Here is a 23645-nt window from a genome sequence, read left to right as displayed (position 1 = left end):
GTAAATGAATGTAATCTTAAATCACATACAGTTTTTATGTTACCTGGGCCATTGCCTAAGCAATTCTTTTTCAAAGCAAGCACACTGGAGCCACACCGGTCGGATATTATGGATCCGACCGGAAGCTTTTCTTGCAAGACCTGCCCTACTCTGGCTCTGATTGGTTGCAATCATTGGTTAAGTTTTGAGATAACTCATGAGTTACTAGTTTGAGTCAAGCATAGCCTTTATTATGTGTAGTTTAGTGGTGGTGCTGATGAAGTGGTTTATGATCTGTAGCAGCATCTCTGCTCTGGATAGCCCATAGACACCAAAATGTTTTCACTCCCATCTCATCAAATACAGCACCTTGGTCTTTGGTCACTTTCACGCTGCCTTTTCAAGGTGGGAATCTTGTGGCGATATTCCGCTTCGCTGTCTGTGTGAAAGTTACAGAGGTGGAATGCGGGAACAGTTTCATTCCACCTCTGATCTGCCAGCGGAGGTAGTATTGGAGCCGCAGCAGAGGTGAGACGACCTCTGTGTGTAAGGGTAAGCCGGCAGCACGGGACAGGGGTGAGACGTTCTGATGGCATTCACAGTCTGACAACTAAACAGATCCTTCACTCATCAGATAAAAGAGAAATGTCCCACACTTCAACCCAACGGACAAAGTTACAAGACTAAACAACAGTAATGTGGTAGAAGGCAGTGTCTTCAGTAACCTAAATGAGGAAAAACATACCAAATTTATACTTGGACAAGTCGCTGTCATCCTGTCTGTCCAACCGACTCTTAGTCACGCTTCCACCCAAAAAGCAGATGGCAGCTCCCGCAGTTTAGTGACAATGATTGTGTGCCGTGATTTCGAGCAACAAACTTTAACTCACAATGTCTTTTTGGCCTTCCACTATTGTAGTTACTGTCTCTGGCAACTTATATATAAGAAAAATCACCAAATTTAATGAGGAAAATTCACTGCGACAGTCAGTTCTCCTGACCGAGACTTCAGTGAACCCCCCCCCCCTGGAAAACAGCATCCCTCTCTGCGAGTGAGAGCCAGACAGGGTCAACTATTTACTGATGATGATTATGTGATGTAATTTAGAGCAAAACATGCTAACCCAACATGCTGTATGAAATGACACACTGGAGCGGCTTTATGCCAGTGCTGCTTTGTTCATAGTGAACAAACAAAGGTGGCTTAAAGGCAATTCTTCGTTGCGGCGATTTTGCAGAATCTCTGTGTGACAAGGGCTTATGTCTCTACCTACCCCTCTAGTGTTAGTTTCGCACGTAACGGGCTCTACAGTCAAGTTAACAATGATAAGTTATATGCAATGTCTGGTTAGACTAAATAAAGCTTACTGACAAACCATTTGATTAGGTTTAGGAAAAGATCATCCTTTGGTTTAAAATAACTAAACTGAGTCTAGTAACATTTGTTATGTAACTCACTGGCATAAGTTTGGTAAGTTACTTAATTTACGTATGTTAACTTACATAAATAAAAAAAAAAATTACTTTTGACTATTGGTCACAAACAGGAAACAAACTACACTCTCTGGAGGCAAAATCCAGTGTTTTTACCACCCAAAAGCCCCAACCACCCCTGACTCTGACTGTTCTTGCTCCTGATACTACTGCAATAGAGGAGCACTTCAAGAAGTGATGCTAGAGGGGTACCTACGGCGTCAAACGTCGAAGCCTATGGTCGCTGACCAGGCTGCTGTATTTGATGCTTTAGGAGCGAGCACAGGCTGGAAACGATGCAGCTACAACAGCTGGTCAGGGGTCGGTCAGTTTACCAGAGAAATTACAGCTCACAATCAGCACCACCTCTGGCTGGTTTCATCTTGAAAAAACAATAGACACAAGCCAATCAGAAGCAGAGTAGGGCTTGTGTTGCAAAAAATAGCAGTAGGATCCATGATAACATAGCACACTACTTCACCACATCGCCTTGAATTTTCAATCTTTGAGCTAGCCAAAATAAGACAAGAGAGTGAAATTTTACTGAGCCATGTAAAATTCGATAAGATGTTCAAACTTTATTTATGCAGAAGGACTTTTTTGCAAATATAAGTGTTCTAAGCCTGCTATCTTGCAATGGGACTTTAAGGGGATCACTTGCACTGATAGCTTGGCTAACATGGTCCCATTTTTTCCTTGCTATGAACATGTGTTCAGCATCTGAATAATGACATCTGCAAGCAGAACTGTCAAAAAAGATGGGGAATCACAGGTCAATGTGAGCGTTCAGACCAACTTCAACCCTGCAGGAAACTATGCAGCCTCCTTAGTCATTTGAATGAGGTCAGTCTGAAATCACACCAGTGGTGCCAATGCAAAGGGCTGTGACAAAAAAAACTGCAGGGTTGCCAAGCAAAAAAGTTGAACTTGGCTCACATTTTGCAGGACTATAATGTAATGTCAACCTCAAAGATGATGCTGTGGTCAATCAAATACAAGGACATGCAGATTCCATGTAGATAACTCTGTAATAAGAACACAGTGTTTGTATCTTCTACTCTATGATTGTAGAGATGAAAGACAAAACAATTGTGATAACTTTCCAGAGCTGTAAAATCCTGTCTCTGAGTATTATAAATCATTGTGCATCGTTTTTGGGGCTCATGGATCTGTTATTCAGACTGGCCTCCCTAAATTACAGTTCTTTTCATTTCTTTTCAGGTCTCTCTCTTGGATAGCCAAAGGGAAGTAGGGCTCTAGTTATTTCTTACTTTTTTTTCCCTTCTTTTTTTAATCTTTTTTAACTGGCCATTGCAATTGCATCCTTTTGTAATCTCTTCTGTGTGTCTTTTTACAGCTTGCTTCAACATGTTTTTATGATCCTGACACAGATCATATATTAATGCCAGGCGGAAATGGGTTTTAAAGGTGCAAAAACCCAGAGTTAAGACTAATGTTGTGATAATGTTTGATAAGCTGGTGTGTAAAAAATGTGAATGGACAAATCAGGAAAGAAAAACAAGGAGAAGAGGAATATCCCTGTGATAAGTTAATATGGAGGATTTACATGTACAATAGATGAGTGGTAAGCACCATAGTGTGCAAGGTCGAATATGCTTCTGTAAACTTTCAACATGCACGATCTGATATCGCTGTGTTGATGTTGTTCCTGAAATGTCATAATTAATGTTGCTCCAGAACCATCAACTCACAAATCACGTTTTTTAATTTTTGTGCTTCTACTGTGGGTGATTAGGCTGTGTAGTTGGATGGTTTCTTTGTTTGTCTGTTTTAAATGTGTTTATTGTGAATATTTCTGAATTGTTTCATTTGTTTGAAGATTACGGAGATGCTTCATGCTGTACTCTGTCTGACTTCCTGCCCTGCGATCTGCACTGTGCTTGATGTGTGTGCTGTCTGCTTCCATCAACAATATGCTTGGGGTGTATTGTCAGTGGAGCAGAGCAGAGAGCTTCTGGGATGCTGTGAAACATGCCATGGCACAGCTGGTTGAACCCAAGCATTGTCTAGAATGGCCACTATCAGCTCTGGTGGCCATGGAACTAGGAGGTTAGCCATTGCTTAGCTACTCAGGGGAGAAGACTGGAAAAGTACACACTTGGGAGAAGTTAGCCTTTGTAAGATGTGGTTAACATTGTGAAACTGTCTATCTTATCCTATGTTTGTTGCTTAAAACTAGTATTTTTGTTGGCTGAACCTGAACTGTGACAGAAAACATAATGACAGAAAATTTGGGAAAAAGGGCAAATAATAAGTGAACAGTATAATAATATGTTCCAAAATGGATACAAATTCTAGTCTCCTGGGTGTGAGTCGTATGCTTAACCCATTTAGCCACAACTGCTTTCTCCAGAAGCTGGAGCAGATTGTTGGAAGTGTAAAGATGGTCCTGGGACAAAGTATATTATGATGACAAGCAATATTATATAGACCTTTTGTACATATATAGAGGAAATTGCAGCTGTCTTTGTGAGAATGTAACAGGAGTGTGGGTTGATTCAGAGGTCTTATTGTAGAGAGCTGTGAAAGAGTGATGTTGGTGTTGCCATAGGAGGGAAGGTAAGGAAAGCTTGAACTGAAAACAAAAGACCTTGGACTAAATCTTGGAATACAGTGTGTCCCTTGCGCTGTGTTCCTGCTGCAAAGTATGGTTGGAGCTGAAACCTGTACTTCTGAAGTTAGCCCAGTTTAGCTTTTAGCTCTTCAGTGGCTCTAGATATACTGTGTGCAAAGTATCAGAGGTGGGCTGTGAAAAAGAATCCTCCTGATGTGAGTTTTTTGGCTCATAGTAGTAAATTGTGGCTGAGCTGAACTGGATAGGTCGATTGCCAGCAACCCCCCCAAAACGACATACATCTCCTTTCCTATAACAACATGACTGTTGCAGCGTGCCAGCGACAGGCGTATCAGACCTTGTGAATGGTCACAGATTGGTTACATTTAGGTTAGAAAAAACTATTTGGTTATGTTGAGGTAACATTGTGGTTTGGGTTAAAATCGCTACGTTCACAACGATGGGTGGATGGATTTATCGATTGAGGACACTTGCTGTGGTGCCAGGGCATCGTAGCCTTTGTCAGGGTAAAATCACAGAAATACATGTTTTTATATATGTAGGTACAATAGACAAGCCTGGTGCAAGGGATTAGCAATGGAAGAATGCTCCTTAAATCCCAAACCTCTGACTATGGGACAGTGCTAATTCTACCCAATCCAGGCTTACAAAGTGCAGCCCTTTATTAATGGATGATATGAACTCTGGTGTTTGGTGGAAAAACCTGTTTGCACCAGTCCTGATTTAAGATATTAAAATCATAATGTTGATATTAGGTCAAAAATGGACAGCGTTATGCTTCAAGACTGGCAGTGTCTAGCTGTTGTTTCTCTAAGTGGACACAAGACATTGAAATATCACTAAGGTACTGTCATGCTACTTAATCATGTGAGCTGTTAACCTTGCATTTCGCTCTCCAGGTGTCATCAAATTCCTAAGTACTTCCTCTGTTCATGGATAAGCAAGATTCAAGGATGTTGGGGGGAAAGCTCCTTTCTTTATTAAACATGAATAAGAACATCTCTTCTTTTGAACATTCATGGCCAAACTCCAAAGCACACAGGAGAATGTGAAAAGTGAGATTCACTTTTAAACCTTTGGTCAGGTCAATGTCCTTAACAGTACAAAATCAAGTAAAACAGGAAAAAGGAACAAAAAAGAAAACAAACAGAAAAAAAACAAAAAAACAAGCAAACTCACTCACATACAATAATGTGTTATACAGCAGTTATGCAGTATGTCAACATTTTTTGTGTCTGGATTAATAACACTGCACAAGGAAAGGGAAGTGATGAGGTTTGGATGACTTGACAATTTGATGCCATGAGACAGATGGCAAGGTGGGATGTGGTGGCAGATTGTCAAATGCTCACACGCACAAACACACACACACACACACACACACACAAATATACAAATACACACACAAAGAGGAAAAAGGGAGCAGGGAGAAGGAACAAGTCAGGAGAAATATTTGAGAACATGCACCTCTATTTTACGGCCTTCTACCACGGTGCCATGTAATTTCTCTCTGGCCCTGTCAGCATCCACGCTATACTCGAACGTTACGAACCCAAAACCCTACATGCAGGACGGAAAGAGGCAAGAACAACATTCACATTATTTATTTTTTACATATTATACTCAACATTGCAGTGAACAACAACTTGCTTTCATAGGAGCACAGTACATAACAACATTTTCTGCTCCATGTTATATGTTAATTCTATATTATTATATAGTATTCTATATTAACCAGTATCCAAAATATTTCACAGGCCTAGAAAGAAAAGGAAATTCATTGATACTGGTGCTATGAACCCTGCGCATGGGTCATAAATGGTAACCACCAATTTTACAAATTAAAGTGTGTTTACAGGTCTTGGGGAGTACTACTGTATATGTGAAGTATAAAGCCTTTACTGCAGAGTACCCTCATTGCAAGGTGGCAGGGCAAACAGATTCCTCTGATTAAGTCATATTATGCCATGTTCAGACCAAACGCGAAAAAAATATTTGCGTCACAACGTGTGAGTTTGATGACAGGGCTATACATTTTTAATCGTGTCTACTCGCGCAAGTAACGCAAATAAAAATAACCGCGAACCACATCGGTATGAACCCAAAACGACAAGATTTCCCTGTCATCTGACTGCAAGAAATGGATCAGAAGGAAGCCAAGATAACAACAAGCTACAACTTTTAAAATGCTTGTTCCCTGAGTGGAGTTGGATCGATAAGAGCTATGCTGTGCTGTGCTGAGACTGCTTTTTTGTCCTGTCCTGGTACGAGTAGATGTGTTATTGTATAGCTCTGGGTGTCCGCATCAAGCGAAAAATCGCATTGCGTCATTTGCACAGCCTGAAGCGATCAGATGCAAGTTTGCTACCAATTGCGTCTTGTCATTGACTTTGTATGCAATCTAGTCGCGTGGATAATTTGCGTTGCGTTTGGTCTGAACACAGCCTTAGAGTCAATTAAATCTATTAAAGAATAGTATAATATTAAATTATTAATAAATTACTTTTTTACAGCAAGACATCAGCAATAAGTAAAAAAGACTAAAGTAATAACAGGGAGCAAAGCTATCAACTAAGAGCAAAAGGACTTATGGACTTTAAAAGAAACCTCTCTGATAAAGTAAAGTCTAGTTTGGTATAAAAGGATGTTAATTAATGTTGTTTATCACTGAGTATATAATTGACTGCACATATCTTGGTGTGTTGTAGCTCGAGCAAGATTCAAATATCAGGTCTTTTTTAATCAACGTTCTTAATGCACTTGAGGTCTTGGGAAAGCTATCAGTCCCATTTTAAAATCAAAATTTAGCTATGTATGGACATCCAAATACACAAGTATTTGACAACTTTTGCTCAGAAAGTGTAGGTTTGCCCCCAAATTTAAATCAGATTTCTTCTTATGGTAGAAAAATAAACTATCTACATTTCAATATGCGGTCTATTTAAAGCTACTACAAGGAACTTTATTTTTTTTTTTACTTTTTGTTAATTCGGGCGGTCCGCCCAAATTAACAAAAAAAATGGGAAAACGTTTTTTAAAAATTCAGACAAGAGATTAAACAAGAGAAATGTTTTAGTGCCACCCGACTACAGAGCAGCTCTCCTCTGTGACTCTATCAATTCATCCTCAGCAGTCCACCGTAGGAAATAGTTTTATTTCTATTACTTATCCAATAACCCTTTCTAACTCTCCATGCGTCAAATACAGCAGCCTGGTCAGTAGCCCTACCCTTCTAAGTTTGACGCTGTAGTTACCCCCTCCAATGTCACTTCTTGGAGCAACCCTCGTGTAAAGAGCTAGTAAAGTCCAAGTCTTGGGGTGGTTGGATGGGTCACACAGTGGACTTCCTTCTGGGGTTTGCATCCTGTTTGTGACCAAGAGTCAACTGTGATTTAATTATCAGTTATGCAATTTAATTAAGTTAACGTACATAAATGATGTAACTTGTGTCACTTACGTTATGAAAATGAAAGTAGTTATCTTAATTCAAAGTATGATCTTTTACTAAACCTAACCAAGTAGTTTCCGTGTAATATGTCATAATATGTCAACTGTTTCTCAGAAGGATATATTTTGAAAGTCTAACCAGACATTGCATATTACGTATAATTTTTAACTTGATTGCGGAGCCCTTGACAAGCAAAATGGACACCAGAGGGGTACGGAGCATTACAGTTGGAAGTTCAAGGCCATTGACCAAGCTGCCATATTTGGCTAGCTGGGAGTGAGAATGTGTTGAGAACACGGATAAGTCGAAAACCTACCAGATGACAGGCATGAAGAAAAACTTGAATAACTATTCAGAAATAGCCAGCCTTTTCTCGCTGATAGTCTTGTTTGCGTATGTAGGTCATATAGGGGCATCTGTATTGAATTGAGGCTGTTTCGTAATTGGTTAAAAGTTTCTTGTAGTACGTTTAAAAAAATGTGTCAACTGCAACACTACATTGTCTCAGCAACTTGTCTGTTGAATTATGGTGTATCATATTGACTTTCGTTATACTTTAAATATATCACATAACAATCACATACATCACATAGCAACTTAAGCTGATAGTGTAAGCCTAGCTGAGCTGCTGATGTCAGCGAGAATGCTCTTCACAATTCAAACTTTCCCAAAATTGTATTGAGAAAGGTCTAATGTATTTTAATAAAATACATAAATTAAATAAATAAATAAATGAATAAATCATCAAGTCAATCAATTAAGTTAGACTTTAAAGGAACCCTCCATCCGGTACCTCCCATCTTAACAAAAGTACAATAAATACTGTATATAATATATGTATAATATCATCTCTTCGTGTCTAGTACACAGATCAAAGCCAAAGAAGCAGAACATGACTGAAAGTAATCTTGTGTGCTGATTGATTCTTCTGGACCAGAAGAATCTGAAACATTTAATACAAAAGTAAAATATAAGTAATTCAGAGATTGCACTCAACACGTATGTACCTTAGAACCACGCTCGTTGAAGATGATTTCCACATCTAAGATTTTGCCAAATTGCTGCAAAGAAACAACAACAAAAAAAGGAATTATTGATTTTCAGATCTCTTGACAAATTTTCTTTGTCATCAATACAACAGAAAAATGAAACACAACCAGTTTTCTTTCTTGTTTTTGTTGACAAAAAAATCAACCTGGGTTGTCTCAGATTTCAGAAATGTCACATATGTCATATATTGTTGTACTTACCCCGAACATTTGCCTGAGATCTGGGTCTCTAAACCTGAAGGGGATGTTGGAGACATGAAGTCTCTTGGGCTGGGCCTTGCTGTCTGTGCTTTCAGGTACTGTCTGTGTTGGTGGCTGACTATCTGTCTGGGCGGTATCATCTGTCTGCTGGAAAACATAGAATCAAGGACATGAATAAAATATGTACAAAGGTTCTTCCAGCATCTATGAATACAATTTTAATAAATGTGTAACATTCTGTAACATATTTCTATAAAGTTTGCTTGACAACAAAAGCATCTGTGCATTTTCTGTATATATGATATTATTTGAAATATGTGTGGTACCACACACATTTTTTGTCTGCTCTCCCTCTGTGCAGGTGCCTGAACCAATCAGCAGGAGTCCCTGCTGCAGTAACAAGGATAAGAAGTGGCCCTTTCATGCATGAGTTATTTCCTTTTAATATGTCCTTTTACTCTTAAACAAGTGAAAAATCATGCCAACTTTTTCCCCCAAAATTTTATTTTGAAGGAGTTACATAGAAAATCACTGCAGTGGACACCATGCATCAATGGTATCAAAGGGCATATTCTGCCTATTGGACCTCTACTTAGATTTAAAAAAGGGCCAATATTTTTATAAAATCTGAAGACGATTAAATAAAATTATTGTAAGTGTAAATAATAATACTTGTAACTAAACATACACAATAAAGTAGAATATACCTTTTGCTGCCCACTGGAATGGACAGATATATTTTAATTCAGAGGGAAAAACGACGCTAACTGCATTTCGTTGTCTCTGTACTTGTACTGTGCACAATGACAATAAAGTTGAATCTAATCTAATCTAATCTAACCTAATCTATTTAACAATATATGGCAAAAAAATAACAAAAATCCCTTTCTTTGGATTTCTATATCAAAATCCAATCATGTCTGCTTCATGTAAACCAGATGTCGTGTGCTAACACAAGCTTAAACCAACTAATATCAACCAATAATATCATGCCATCCACCCATAAAGCAATCTTCAACTTAAAGCGGTGATCGAGTGGCCCAGAGCTGAAATTCTATGTCAGAAGCAAATGTTTCTCGGGTATGGGCTTCACAGATTACTTTATAAAAACAAACATTTATAATTTGATTCACTGATACGGCTGAAACTGCATCATATTTGATAGTGACGATATTTTCTGGTTTTCCCTCTAATGTCCTCTAGCTGCTGTTAATGGTTGCTTAAGTAACCGCCAACAGTCGTTAAATGTACCGGGCTCCAAGTGAACACGGCCGGTATACGGTAGAACACAATATAACACAACAATATCTGAGACCAACTGCGGCCAGTTTGACGACAAGAAATCTAGTACAGAGGTGGTTTATGGAGTTTAACAGTTAGCGCTTGCTCATTTAGTCAGGCAGCTGTTGGGACCCACAGATGAAGTCATTCATTGTGAATTTCAAAATGGACTCTGAACTGAACTCAGTGTCCCAGAATTCCCCATTGTTCACACCTAGGTGCAAAATTCAGCTTTGAGCTACTATTGGTCAGGGTGACAGACCCCCCTCTGATCAGATAGTCAAAACTCCAGCGCCTTCCTTTGTCCTCTTCTCTTCTCTTCTCTTCTCTTCTCCTCAAGCCTCTCTTCTCCTCCGACTTCTTATCCTCAAGGGCTCCTCTCCATCTCCCCACCACGGGGCTGCCTGCCCTCAAGATCTCTTCTTCTGGGCCTAACAGCTGCGGAGAGCTGCAAGCTGCATTTGCAGCAGGCCCAAAGAACTTCTCCTCACTGCAGCGACACGAGGTCCTGCCAGTATTCCTGATCAGTTAGCACCAGCAGCTGCGACACAAAGCTTGCCAGCTAACTTCACAGTCTGAGGAGCACCAAACAAGTGCGAACCGTTTCCTCCTCTGCCGACTTTCATCAGTCCTTGCACAGCAAGAACAGCATTCAACATTGGAATCCCAACATTCTCCTGCAACCACCAGCACCATTTCTTCAAAGACTGGTAACGTTGAACTGGGCTTAGATAGCATAGCATAGCACGGCTAAGCACAGGACTTTAAACTCTGGTTGATGTAATGCATATGTGTTCAATTTATGTGTGTCCACAGATGGCTTATTCGACGTTAGTCGAATGATGCTTCACACAGACTCAGGGTCTTTGCATGCAACTAACCATCTTCTATAACCCGGCATCACGTCACACACACACACACACACACACACACACACACATTCCTTGAGCCTGGAGCATATCACACCCACATGTGATATCAGTGACCACCATTGTTTCTTTGTTCTGCCAGACACACACACACACACACATACACACACATACACACACATCTGTATATAGTACATGTTAGTTAGTGTGTTTTCATTTGTGTAAATAAAAGACTTTTGAACCTTCAAGCTGCCTATTTAATATTGTACAAGAGTGAATGTTGCCAACCTCAACTCTGTCAAGAACTCCAAAATCCTTCAACCATTACTAGCTGTTATGGTAATATTGGTTGTAGTTATTAAATTAATTATTAATCAGAGTTACAAACAGTTTAGTACCTTTTCTGAGACTGATTTGGTGAATTGGCTATCTTTTCCCTTCTTCAAGGGTGGTGCCCTGAGGTGATCTAATGTAAATTGGATCTTATTATTAATCATAATTAATAATTATCCCTGATAATCATTAATTATTATTGATAGCCTAATTTAACCCAAAACTCCCTATTACTGTTGCATGAAGCACTACATTATGGTGCCTCGTGTGACGTGAGCACAACACAGCTAACATTAGCATTCCTAGTAGCTGACCAACTTTAGATCCTGGGTTGCTGGGAGCCAAACCCTGCAAGAAAACCACCTTGGTAGTGTATTTCCTATCGTCAAATTGGCAGCTGTCTTGGATGCTGCCTTAGGTCCCGCCAGCCTTTTCATCACTTAATTGTCTGTGTTCACTGGGAGCTCCCGGATCCGATGAGACAGTCTGCTACTTTGACATGTAGCTGCATGGCGGGGGGTGTAATTTCCATTCTGTGCTTAACTATTGCCTAAGATGAATGCCAATCAACATCCCTGACAAGTCCTTGCCTATCTAAGAGTTTGTACAGGAAACACCTAATATGCAGAGGCAAATAACACTTCGACTTCGGTTTCAACAGAACCTGAAATGAAAAAAGTGAGAAAAAATTCCTGGTGTCTATTCTGGGCCGAGACCCATCCTCCATGCAGGCTTTCATAGTCCGTAAACCATTCAGTAGTCTTTGTATAATCCTGCTGACAAACCAACTAACCAGCCAACCAACAAATGGACACCTCCTTGGCAGAGGTAATAAAGGCATCCAATGTTAAGTTTAGGAAAAGATGATGGTTTCATTTATAATAACTACTTTCTTCAAAGAGTCATGCACTTTACTAACACCATCAGCGCCCTATGTGTGTACTGTACCTTGACCCACACATGTATTTTTGGCGCCTGGGCAGGGAAACTACTCATACTCACACTTTGTCATGTAGTGGGTTGATCTATTACACACTTTGACAAGACTGGGCTGCATACTTACATGTAACTCATTCTTAGTTGCAATTTGAATGCACTCTTTAAATTGAGAAGATGGCATGTTCAGGTAAAGATGTGTTTTTGAAGGTCCTCTTTAATGTCAGGTTAGTTCATACATTAATAACTCATATTGTGAGAAAACATTATCAAGACCTCAGGCCACGGATCCTTGGAGCCCATGGATTAGAAAGACGTTGAAAATGCTGCATGAGACAAAAAGGAAACTGGAAAGATTTAAATATGTAAACACAGACATACTAGATGCTCATGCATATACAGAGTACCAGCAGCAGTCTGTGTTTGTCCTTTAGCTCTCAGTGTGAGTGAGACCAATGGCTGTACACACAAGTGAGGACTCCACATTCTCCTGTTACACTTCAAGTGTGTGTGTGTTTGTGTGTGTGTATTAAAAAAACTGTTTGTGTGTCTGTTTGCTGGCTTTAGCGCTAATTCAACCATGAACAAGACTATTCCATAAATAAATACCCAAATATACAGACAAGGAAGGATAACATGGACTATATTACAACCCAATACAAAACACATAAAACCTGGCAGATACAACAGTTAAATTGAGTTAACACCTCTCTGACATAGTCAAAAAGGTGCTGGTCCAAAGAGGTGTTAATTATTAAATGCAGAGTGTGTGACTTTTATGTAACATAAAATTGCGTATGTGTGTGTTTGTGTGTGTGCGTGTGCGTTGGGGTGATCTTAAGTTGAATAATAATGGAGACTGCTGCCATACCCATATCTAAAATGCTAAAATAATGATCCTACAAAGACAATGTTTTCCATTCCTGCTTTCTCTTTCTTTTACTCACACAGTCCCAGGCTGCAAGCCAGCTAAAAATACACGCTTTGTGTTTGTGTGTGTCTGTGTGTGTGCACATGTACATATGTGCCTGTGTGGGTGTGTGAGCTTGAAAAGAAGCAGCAGAAGGCCAGCAGACTGCGAGTCTTCCACGCAACGCCTAGGTATATACCGACACATATGGAAAGGAGTGTACACACATGGCAGCGACTGCCATCTGTGCAGAGCTCCTCATTGGTGGTGACATCCGCCTACACACGCAGTGAAAAAATAAAACAAACAGACCGTGAGACAAAGCATCTCATCTCATCTCTTTTGGCATCAGAAACTGATATGTGAGGCCAGGTCAGGCTGAATGTAGAGCGGTTTCAGACATTATACTTGTTACAGCCCTAGTGTTGTGGGTGTGTTTGTGTTGTTTCCACTCAGGTGTCGCCCTCGTTCTCTCCCTCCTGCTAATCCTACTGTAGGTCAGCTTGAGCTGTGTTGGAAGCGCGATTTGTTTGAAATTGCTGCTCATTATGATATACCTGTCTCAACGGCATTGGTGAAGCGAGAGCTTAAAGCTGTTGTCCTTACCGGGTTAGTTGTGCAAGGTGTGTTTATTGTACCTGTGTCGGAGTCTCCTGGCTTGGTGGCCGTGAGCGAGGACCGCCCCGGGTTGCCAGAGCTCTCGGTCGCCAGCCGCCCTGCTCCTCAGGTGGGAGAGGTGGTGCGGTCATGGCCTCGGTCGATTCTTCTCCTGGCTCAAGGGTAGATGCCCAGATAAAGCTCAGGATAGCTTGTTTGCAATTAGACCAGCAGGAGAGGAGGGAGGAATGGGAGTTTAAGCTCCGGCAACAAGAGTTTCAGCTCTGGAGGGAGTTGGAGTTTAAAAAATTGGGGGTGGAGGCAGAGGCTATTATGATGTGCCAGCTGGAGCTGCAAAAGGCTACGGTCTGTTCACTTTCAACGTAAGTAGAAATATTTCTCTAGTTCCCCCGTGTCATGAGTGCGAGGTTGAGTCATATTTCAGTGCATTTGAGCGTATTGCGGTTGCTTTGCAGTGGCCGAGGGATGTGTGGGCCATATTATTACAATGTAAATTAACTGGTAAGGCCCAGGAGGCCTGTGCTTCTCTTTCAGTGGAAGACAGTCTGGTTTATGATCAGGTGAAGAGCGCTTTCTCCGTGTGTATGAGCTCGTGCCTGAGGCATATAGGCAGCGGTTTCGCAACCTCAGATAAACATCAGGCCAAACGCATGCTGACTTCCCGAGGGAGAAAGGGCTACTGTTTGACCGCTGGTGTTCTGCCTGTGGGGCTGACGACTTCATTTCTATGCATGAGTTAATGCTGCTGGAAGAATTTAAAAACTGTTTACCAAAACGAGTTGTGGTTTATCTGAATGAGCAGAAGGTAGCCACTCTGCAGCAGGCCGCATATTTGGCTGATGAGGTTGCCCTCACGCACAAATCAGTGTTTATTAAACGTGATTAATTTACTCCTAGTACTACTCTGAAACCCCCAACTGATGTGCCAGTTACTCAGACTTCTGTACCGCAGTTGGCTGGTAATGTCAAGAACTTGTGTATTTTTTTTGTCATAAGCCTGGTCATATAGTGGCTGATTGTGAGTCTCTGAAGCGTAGGCAGCAAGCGTCAGTTTTGAGGTGGCCCAAAGGTGTTGGGCTCATTAAGACTGCGTCCCTGGTGGATCTGCCCAATGTTTCAGGTGAGCCTGGTGAATGTTTTAAACCATTCATATTGACAGGTTATGTCTCCCTCACAGGAAAAGCCGAGGACCAGCATCCAATCACAGTGCTCCGAGACACGGCTTGCTCACATTCCCTCATCCTCTCAGGTGTACTGCCTTTGGGTGCCGAGTCTGCCCGTGACGTGAGTGCAGTTGTGAAAGGCATTGAAATGGGGTTTGTACCTGCACCCCTCCATGTTGTCCACATCCAGTGTAAACTGATAACTGGTTTCTTCCCAGTAGCTGGACGTGCTTGTTTTCCTGTAGATGGTGTGGATTTCTTTATGGAGAATGGCGTGGCTGGTGGTAAAGTGTTTCCTGTGCCAGAGGTTGTTGTTGGTCCCATCGCTCAGTCTGAGCGCGACGACCTGGCTAAACATCATCCAGGAGTGTTTGTTGCTAATGTGCTGACTCGTGTGCAGTCTGTTAAGCAGACTCAAGATATTGATTTGTGTGATTCATTGTTTGCTTCTGTTCTGGCTGAGGATTGGTTGCCCCCTGTTGGTGATGCGGTGGATTGCGCACCCAAGGAGCCATAAACCAAGCTACCTGCACCTGCAGACACCTTGCTGCTGATGCGAAAAGCTCTGATCAGCGCCCAGAAAGGGGATCCATCCTTGGTGTAGTGTTTTGTTGCAGCTGAGAATAATGCTGGCGAGTGTGATGGGAAGCAATCGTTTTTTGTTTACAAGGGTGTGTTAATGTGCAAGTGGGTTTCACAGCCAGGTGGTACTGATGAGGACTGGAGTACAGTGTACGAAATAGTTGTTCCTCTTGAGTGTAGACAGCATGTACTGGAGCTAGCGCATGAACACTTGTGGTCTGGTCATTTGGGTGTTACCAAAACATATAATCGCATCCTCAAACATTTCTTTTGGCCGGGTATGAAGGCAGAGGTAGTGAGTTATTGTACAACTTGCCGCACCTGTCAGATTGTGGGAAAGCGCTCTGTTTCGTTGGCTTGTGTGGGTTTCCTGGGTGACGATGGTTTGGAGGAGCGCAATGACGGTGAGCAGTCTGGTAGGCTGAGTAACTCAAAACTATTGGTAAACATTGAGTCCCATCTGTCCTACCTGCCTGACAGGCAGCATAGTGATGTAGTTGATTTGCTCCACTCGTACCCCTCTTTGTTTGGTGATGTGCCTTCCTGAACCAGTGTGTTGTCTCACGACATCGACGTTGGCTCTGCTGCGCCCATTAAGCAGCATGCATATTGCTGTCCACTCCCAAAGAGGGAGGTGATGAAGCAAGAGACCAAATATCTGTTGGAAAATGGTTTAGCCAAGCCTAGTTGCAGCCCTTGGAGCTCCCCGTGTCTGCTGGCTCTTAAAGTGGATGGCACACCACGTTTCTGCGCAGATTTTCGGAAGGTTAATTCTGTCACAGTGATTGTATTGACAGCATTGGTCCTGCCACTGTCATAACAAAGTTATACCTTCTGAAAGGGTACTGGCAGGTCCCGTTAACACCCAGAGCGTCTGCTATCTCCGCATTTGGCGTGATGGCTTTTGGCCTGAGGAATGCGCCTGCAACCTTCCAGCGTTTGATGCATTTGGTGTTAGGAGATGTGCCAAACTGCAACGTGTATTTGGATGATGTTCTAGTGTATTCTTACTCGTGGGTGGAGCATGAGTCCACTTTGTCAGAGGTTTTCCAGCCGTTGGCTAAGGCATCACTGATGTTATTTCTTGCCAAGTGAGTTCGGCAAGGCCACCGTCACTTATTTGGGGAAGCAAGTGGGCCATGGTCAAGCCAGCATTTTGAGGTGTATGTTGGCTCCAGCCCATCCACTGTGGTTGTTTACACTGACCATAACCCCCTTGTGTTTTCTGGCCCAGATGCGCAACCACAATCAGCGCCTGATGCGCTGGGCTCTGTTATCACAGGGGTATAACATCCAGGTTTGTCACAAAACAGGGAGCGGACAACGTAGTGGCAGATGCACTGTCTCGCAGGTGAGGTTTAGTTTTGTGTTTCCTGTTGACATTTTGGTGCTGTGTCTGGAAAAACCGTGAGTATTGAGAGGTGTGCGTTTGTGTCAAGGTGAGTATAACCTGTGGTAGAGGCCTAAATTATTTTGTAGGGTGAATGAACAAATTTATGGGTTTGTTCTTATGGGATAGGGTGTTGCAGCCCTAGTGTTGTGGGCATGTTTGTGTTTTTTTGTTTCCACTCAGGTGTTGCCCTCGTTCTCCCTCTCCTTGTGTGTGGAGGTCCACACCTGATCCTATTTGCCACTTAGGCCGGGTGGCAGGAAGTGCTACTGGTGCCAGTGGGCTGGGCAGCTGTGGTGTGCAGGAGCCAGAGTAGCTGAACTACAGACTGCACATTTTCTTTTGGAGACGAATCTGTCTTTGTTGATTAGTGTCATTTTTTTGTAAATAAACCATTTCTAGATTAACAACTACCTACTGTTTTCTTTTCCCTCCTTTACAACCGGTTTCATTTTACTATGTTTCTCCCCTCATCTCCTGGCCTTACAGGGCTGTAACAATACTGAACAATGATGATGGCAAAAATCTGATTCCTAGATAAAAGACAATAAATTGATTGAGAGGTAATGCAGTGAAAAGGCTGGATGTTCAAAAACATGTATTTTGAAAGTAATATCTTTACCCTCAAACAGGTTGCTCATAAACAGAAGCAGTGAAGAAAAAACAAACTGTAGTCAAAAGCTTCACTAGAGCTCTTAGGCCAGTGTTGTGCAAGTTCACACTTAAAGGAATAGTTCACTCTAATTCTCATCAGCATGAGGGTGAGTCGATAATGACTGAATTTCGTTCTAGAGTGAACTATTCCTTTAACAAGAGCTAGCTCAAATTTCGGTTCACACAGATTAAAATGAAAGAGGTCACATTCATGGTTCAATTTCACAGTCTCGAAAGATGGACTAGATCATGTTCATTTCATTTTCTCAAATCTCTTTGATTAGGCCAGACGAGCGGTATTTTTCTTTTTGTCTTAGGTTTTAAAAGATGTCCCCAGCTACTTAAGTTGTCCAGGGGAGTGGTGCAACACTATTGTTGTGCTCCAGAAAAGTTTTGAGGGCTACAAAACTTGAATTTGCATTTTTGGGTGAACTTATCCTTTAACCTCTTCCATTTAAAGCTAGTTGTCATAAAACAGTGCATGAGTGGACTTAACTATTGCAGGAGTTATGTTCATTAGTTGCATGCAATTGCACATTGCAATGAATGTTTACTTCACCATTGACCAAAAACATCAGTACATTCAATGAACATGCTCTTCTTCATACCACATACATACAATATACTGACATATAGGACAGACCCAACACATACCAAGTTCTGGAAAAATGTATGCTTTGGGGAGCATGGATGGATTCAGTAATATTAGCAATTGTATCCAATGGCAATGCGTCCACTGTGTTCTCTTGAAAGTGGAATGGAATCATCCAGATATATCATGATATCAGAAAGGGCAGGAATCTTTTCTTAGAGCATTCTCTGAGCAGTCTCTGACAAAGAATGAAATTACTTTCTCAGTATTTTTTTTTTCCTCACACACTTTGTCACCCATGTCACTTTTGTTTCCAAAAACTGGCAATTTAGTGTATGGGTGGAAATATCTAATACACCTTTCCATGTACATAAAAAATGTGGGTTTGATTAGAAGTTTATAACAATCTACTTTCTCACTCTCTGAATTCCCCTGTCTCTGTTTAACTGCAGACACTGTGGGGCTCACAGTGAGGGGGGAGTGACGAGTCTGAGGTTGCTCTATAAACAGTCCGACCAGATGAGGTCATTCTTTCAAGATGCATACACAGCACACACTCATCCCAATGAGAGAGAGAGGCTGAAAGAGGCCGATTTCCACCTCTAGCCACAAAACATTATGCAAATAACTCCATCTATTCACAGGGTTTTACTATTTGTTCAATGCTTTTTTCCCCCAATATTGGTTTAACTTTTTCTAAACCGTTGTAATCCAGAGAGCACAGTGGTATTTTCTTGCATTACATTATTTAAAAAAATATCCACATTGTGTGTTTAAAAAAACATAAAAAAAACTTCAAAACTGCTACACACTGATGTTGAGTTTCAGATTATTCTAAATTTAATGCCAGGAATCTGTTTCAAACAAGTTTGGACATGGGCAACGAAAGAGTGAACAGGTTAATTGGTAACAGGTGATAGTGTCATGATTGGGTATGCAAGGCTCATTGAAAGGCTCAGTCGTTCACAAACGAGGTTCAACTCTGTGAAAAACTCGTTGTGGTGACTCTGTCTTGTTATTCGTTGTACACACATGATAAATTAAAAAGTGTCCATGGCGATATCAAATAAGTATGTTGTACATAAAATCACCAAATATTAATGTTGTTGTCAGAATCTTCTGTAATTATTTTTATCATGTTATGTTGGGGATAAAATTTACTTCTGGGGCAAACAGCTGAAGCGATAAACCCTGATTCCCAGTCACAGAGAGGCACAGAATAGACGTGGCTGAAAAGAGGAGGGGAAAAAAAACAGGAAGAAGGAGGTTTGATGATGTGGGGAAAGGAGTGTAGCAGGCACACTGACTGAGAGCTACAGGAGCGCTGATGAGACTTCCAGATGCGGTCTTCTTGCTTGCAACATGCTCTCTCTCTCTCACACACACTCTTTATTCCTGTATGATAACTTTGGGGTTGCAGCAAAGTAAACATTGCACAACACTCTCAGCTTCCAGCACATGAACAAGACCTGCATTTCTGATGAAGCAGATTCTGAAAGTTTTGAGGGATTAAAGGAGAGCTGGTAAAGCATTGCAGTCTATTGTTGATGACTGATTACAAGCTGTAAACTATAAACACCAACCAACTAATGGTCTTAATCTCATGATTTGCAAGGCTCGATTACAAACTAGGCAAAGAGGGTAGTTTAGCCCCGGGTTCATTTGACAAACAAGGCCTAGTTCATCAAGCCTCGACCACAGCCTCCCCTGATACTTCTCCAACCACTGAGACTGCCTCTCCCCAGGCAGAGCCTTCAATTTATATGGGGGCCCTGAAGCTCAAGTTGCTGGCTGCTGTGAGGACATTTTTATGCAGGACTTCAGACAGCACTCGGAGACGCTTAGTAGAATCACCTTGATTTGCACTGTGCAGTTGATACACGTCTTCTTCTTCTTCTTTATTATTATTATTATTATTATTATTATTATTATTATCATTATTATCATTATTATTATTATTATTATTATTCCTTTACCAGGGTGCAAAATTAATGTACTGCCTATGATTGTATTCTTCTCCATAGGAATAGGAGTTGGGTATTTTTTAGTTAAAGTCTTTGTAGTACCAAAGCTGCCTACTGGTTCTACTGTTCATTCTTAGATCAGACAACATCTCAATCTGGATTTGGTCAGGTGTTTTAATTTTCGCTACACTTTATTTTTGATTTGGCGTACACTATTATGCTAAATTTGAGGTCTGCAGGAGTCCTCTCTTCACTCTTTTGCTTGTTTTTTTATTTGTTCAGCTCATTCTCTAGTCAGTTTCACAATTACTGTGGATGTCTTTTTGTTTTTGAGTATTCCATTGCTGTCTCCTATGTTCCAGGAGACTGTGTGTGTGTGTGTGTGTGTGTGTGTGTGTGTGTATGGGGGGGATTTGTGAGGGGTGGATAAATTTCCTCAGCTCTCTTGGGCTACGTGCACTTCTGTTGCTTATTTGTCTTGAACAATTGACAGCAATATAATTCCCAGTATTGCTGGGATGGGCTCTCACCTGTTAGATTTATTAGTTGGAATATCAAAGGAATGATTAAAAGGTCTAAAGCTTTCAATCATCTAAAACATTTAAACTCTGCTATAGTATTTTTACAGGATACACACCTTTGGAACAGAGATCACCGCAGACTTCATCGTTCATGGGTGAGTTGGGTGGGTCTTCCACTTCAACTTTAATTCTAAAGCAAGAGGGGTTGCCATTTTGGTTTGTAAAAAAACACAATTTTCATCCACAAATGTTATTGCTGATAAGAATGGGAGGTACCTTATTGTATTTGTTGCTACTGAAAAGAAAGGTTTTGTTGGTAAAGGTTTATGCTCCAAATTTTGATTAAGCTGAATTTGCTAACAAATTATTGAGCAGCCTCTCCTTCTTGGATACACATTCGTTGATTTTTGGAGGGGATTTAAATCCTTGACCCGTTACTGGACCGATCTAATTCTCGCAGTCTATCTCAATCAGCCATGTCTAAGACATTCTCTGACTTACGTTGCACAATAGTATTGTTGACCTGTGGAGATTTTTTTCTCCAGTACATCATTCTTATTCTAGAATTGATTGGGTTTTTTTTGTAGGTAGTACTCTTAACACCTGTGTAGTCTTACGATTACTTAATTTCTGACAATGCACCTGTATTTTTTGATATTCAGTTAGCTACCTACAGACGTAGGTCTCCACCTTGGAGATTTAACTCCCTTCTTTTGGCAGACAAAGAATGTCAGTTCATTTCAACCGTTATTGATGACATTCTTGCCTTTAATCAAAACAAATCCACTTCTTGTTCATTACTGTGGGAAACACTTAAATCGTATCTTAGGGGGGAAATTATTTCTTACTCCACTTCTAACAAAAAACTAAATTCTAGACTTAATGAACTCTCATCTGCAATTAATGAGAGGTGGCGTTGCTGCCATCTTCAAGAAAAATTTCCTTGCATCCACTATCTCCATCCCTCCTGCTCAGTCTTTCGAACATATTGCCCTCAAACTGCCTGGTCCCACTCCCCTGGTCATCACCATCATCTACCGTCCCCCCAAACCAAACCACTCCTTCCTCTCAGACCTCGCCGAATTCCTCACCCAGCTATCCGCCATATCCCCCTCAATCCTGCTGCTGGGTGACTTCAATATCCATATCGATGACCCTAACTCCAAAAGTGCAATAGACCTCCTGGAACTGCTTCATTGCCTTCAATTCACCCAGCACGTCAACTTCCCCACCCACTGTCGCGGCCACATCCTGGACCTAGTCTGCTCTGCCGGTCTCACCCTTCATAAACTCTCCAGCCTCAACCTACAGATCTCTGATCACCTGGCCATCATCATGGATTTCATCACCCCCCTGCGTCCCCCAAAACTCAAACGCAACATTACCTTCAGGAACATTAAATCCATCTCCCCCTCAGCTTTTTCTGACTTGCTGGCCAACACTCTGTCCACCCCCCCTTTAACTTTTAACCCCACTGACCTGGTCAACCATTACAACGACACACTGTCCCTCTGCCTCAATAACCTGGCCCCCTTAAAAACCAAATCAGTCTCTTTCACCCACTCAGCTCCCTGGTACACTCCCCAACTCCGTCAAATGAAAATCCGTAAGCGCCAGCTTGAAAGACTCTACAAGAAAACCGGTCTCACAGTCCATCTCAACACTTACACAGACCACCTCTCAGAGTACAAAAACGCCCTCACTGCTGCACGGTCCACCTACTACTCTCAGCTTATTCACTCTGGCTCCAACAACCCCAAGACTCTCTTCTCCACCATCAACAAACTCCTCAAACCCTGCGACAACACCCTCACCTCCTTCACAGTCAACAAATGCAACTCCTTCCTGGCATCCTTTCAGTCTAAGATCGACACTATCTACAATCAACTTAGCACTTCCCCCCCACTACAGCCTCTCCACCTCAAACTTCCGTCCTATCTCAAACCTCCCTTTCCTGTCAAAGATTCTGGAACGTGTTGTCGCCTCACAAATCCAAATCCACCTCCACTCTCATGAACTGTATGAACCTTTCCAATCTGGATTCCGCCCCAAACACAGCACCGAAACCGCTCTCCTTAAAATCACCAACGACCTCCTCCTCTCTGCAGACTCCGGCCACCTCAGTATACTCATCCTCCTTGACCTCACTGCAGCCTTCGACACCATCAACCACTCCATCCTCCTGTCCCGCCTACAAACATTTCTCAACATCACCGGCTCCGCTCTTTCCTGGCTCAAATCCTACCTCTCAGACAGACAACAGTTCATCCATGTCAACAACTGCTCCTCCTCCACTGTCCCCCTGCTTCAAGGCGTCCCCCAGGGCTCAGTGCTTGGTCCTCTCCTCTTCATCATTTATCTACTCCCCCTTGGCTCCATCATCCGTCGTCATGGTCTTCGTTTTCACTGCTATGCCGACGACATCCAACTCTACATCTCCACAAAATCCATCACCCCTGCCACCCACTCTACCCTCACAAACTGCCTGTCAGAACTACAATCATGGCTGCAAAAAAACTTTCTCAAACTAAACTGTGACAAATCTGAAATCATACTCATCGGCCCAAAACCCCTCACCACATCGACCCAGAACTTCTCCCTCAGCTTTGACAACATCACCCTGTTTCCCTCTCCCTCCATCCGTAACCTTGGCATTATCCTGGACAGTACTCTTTCATTCGAACAGCACATCAGCCGCCTCACCCAAACTGCCTTCTTCCATCTAAAAAATATTGCCCGCCTTCGCCCACTACTCTCCTTCTCTGCAGCTGAGACTCTCATCCACGCATTTATCACTTCAAGACTGGACTACTGCAACAGCATCCTCTATGGTTCATCTTCCAAAGTCCTCAATAAACTTCAATACATCCAAAACTCTGCTGCCCACCTCCTCACCCACACCCGCTCCCGTGAACATATCACCCCCGTACTCCAAAACCTTCACTGGCTCCCTGTCCCACACCGAATCAACTTCAAGCTCCTCCTACTCACCCATAAATTTCTACATATTTCTCCTTTTATCGCACCATGCACTTGATTTTATGCACCATGCACTTGATTTTATGCACCATGCACTTGATTTTATT

The 23645-nt window shown here is 41.9% G+C and overlaps 1 protein-coding gene across 1 annotated transcript in view; it reads right to left on the bottom strand.

Annotated features, from left to right (window-relative positions):
• The window catches only part of rbfox1 (RNA binding fox-1 homolog 1), a 196655-nt gene that overhangs the window by 70951 nt on the left and 102059 nt on the right, over positions 1-23645 (bottom strand). Inside the window, exons 3-5 of the mRNA XM_073494853.1 lie at positions 8747-8893; positions 8504-8557; positions 5516-5608 (exon numbers count right to left, since the gene is read on the bottom strand). Coding sequence (XP_073350954.1) covers positions 5516-5608; positions 8504-8557; positions 8747-8893 — 294 coding nt within the window. The remainder of the gene's footprint in view (positions 1-5515; positions 5609-8503; positions 8558-8746; positions 8894-23645) is intronic.

The sequence above is a fragment of the Pagrus major genome, chromosome 23 (genome assembly GCF_040436345.1).
Source record: "Pagrus major chromosome 23, Pma_NU_1.0".
Lineage (NCBI taxonomy): Eukaryota > Metazoa > Chordata > Actinopteri > Spariformes > Sparidae > Pagrus > Pagrus major.
The sequence above is the reverse complement of the archived record's forward strand: the minus strand, read 5'-3'. Positions and strand labels throughout refer to the sequence as shown.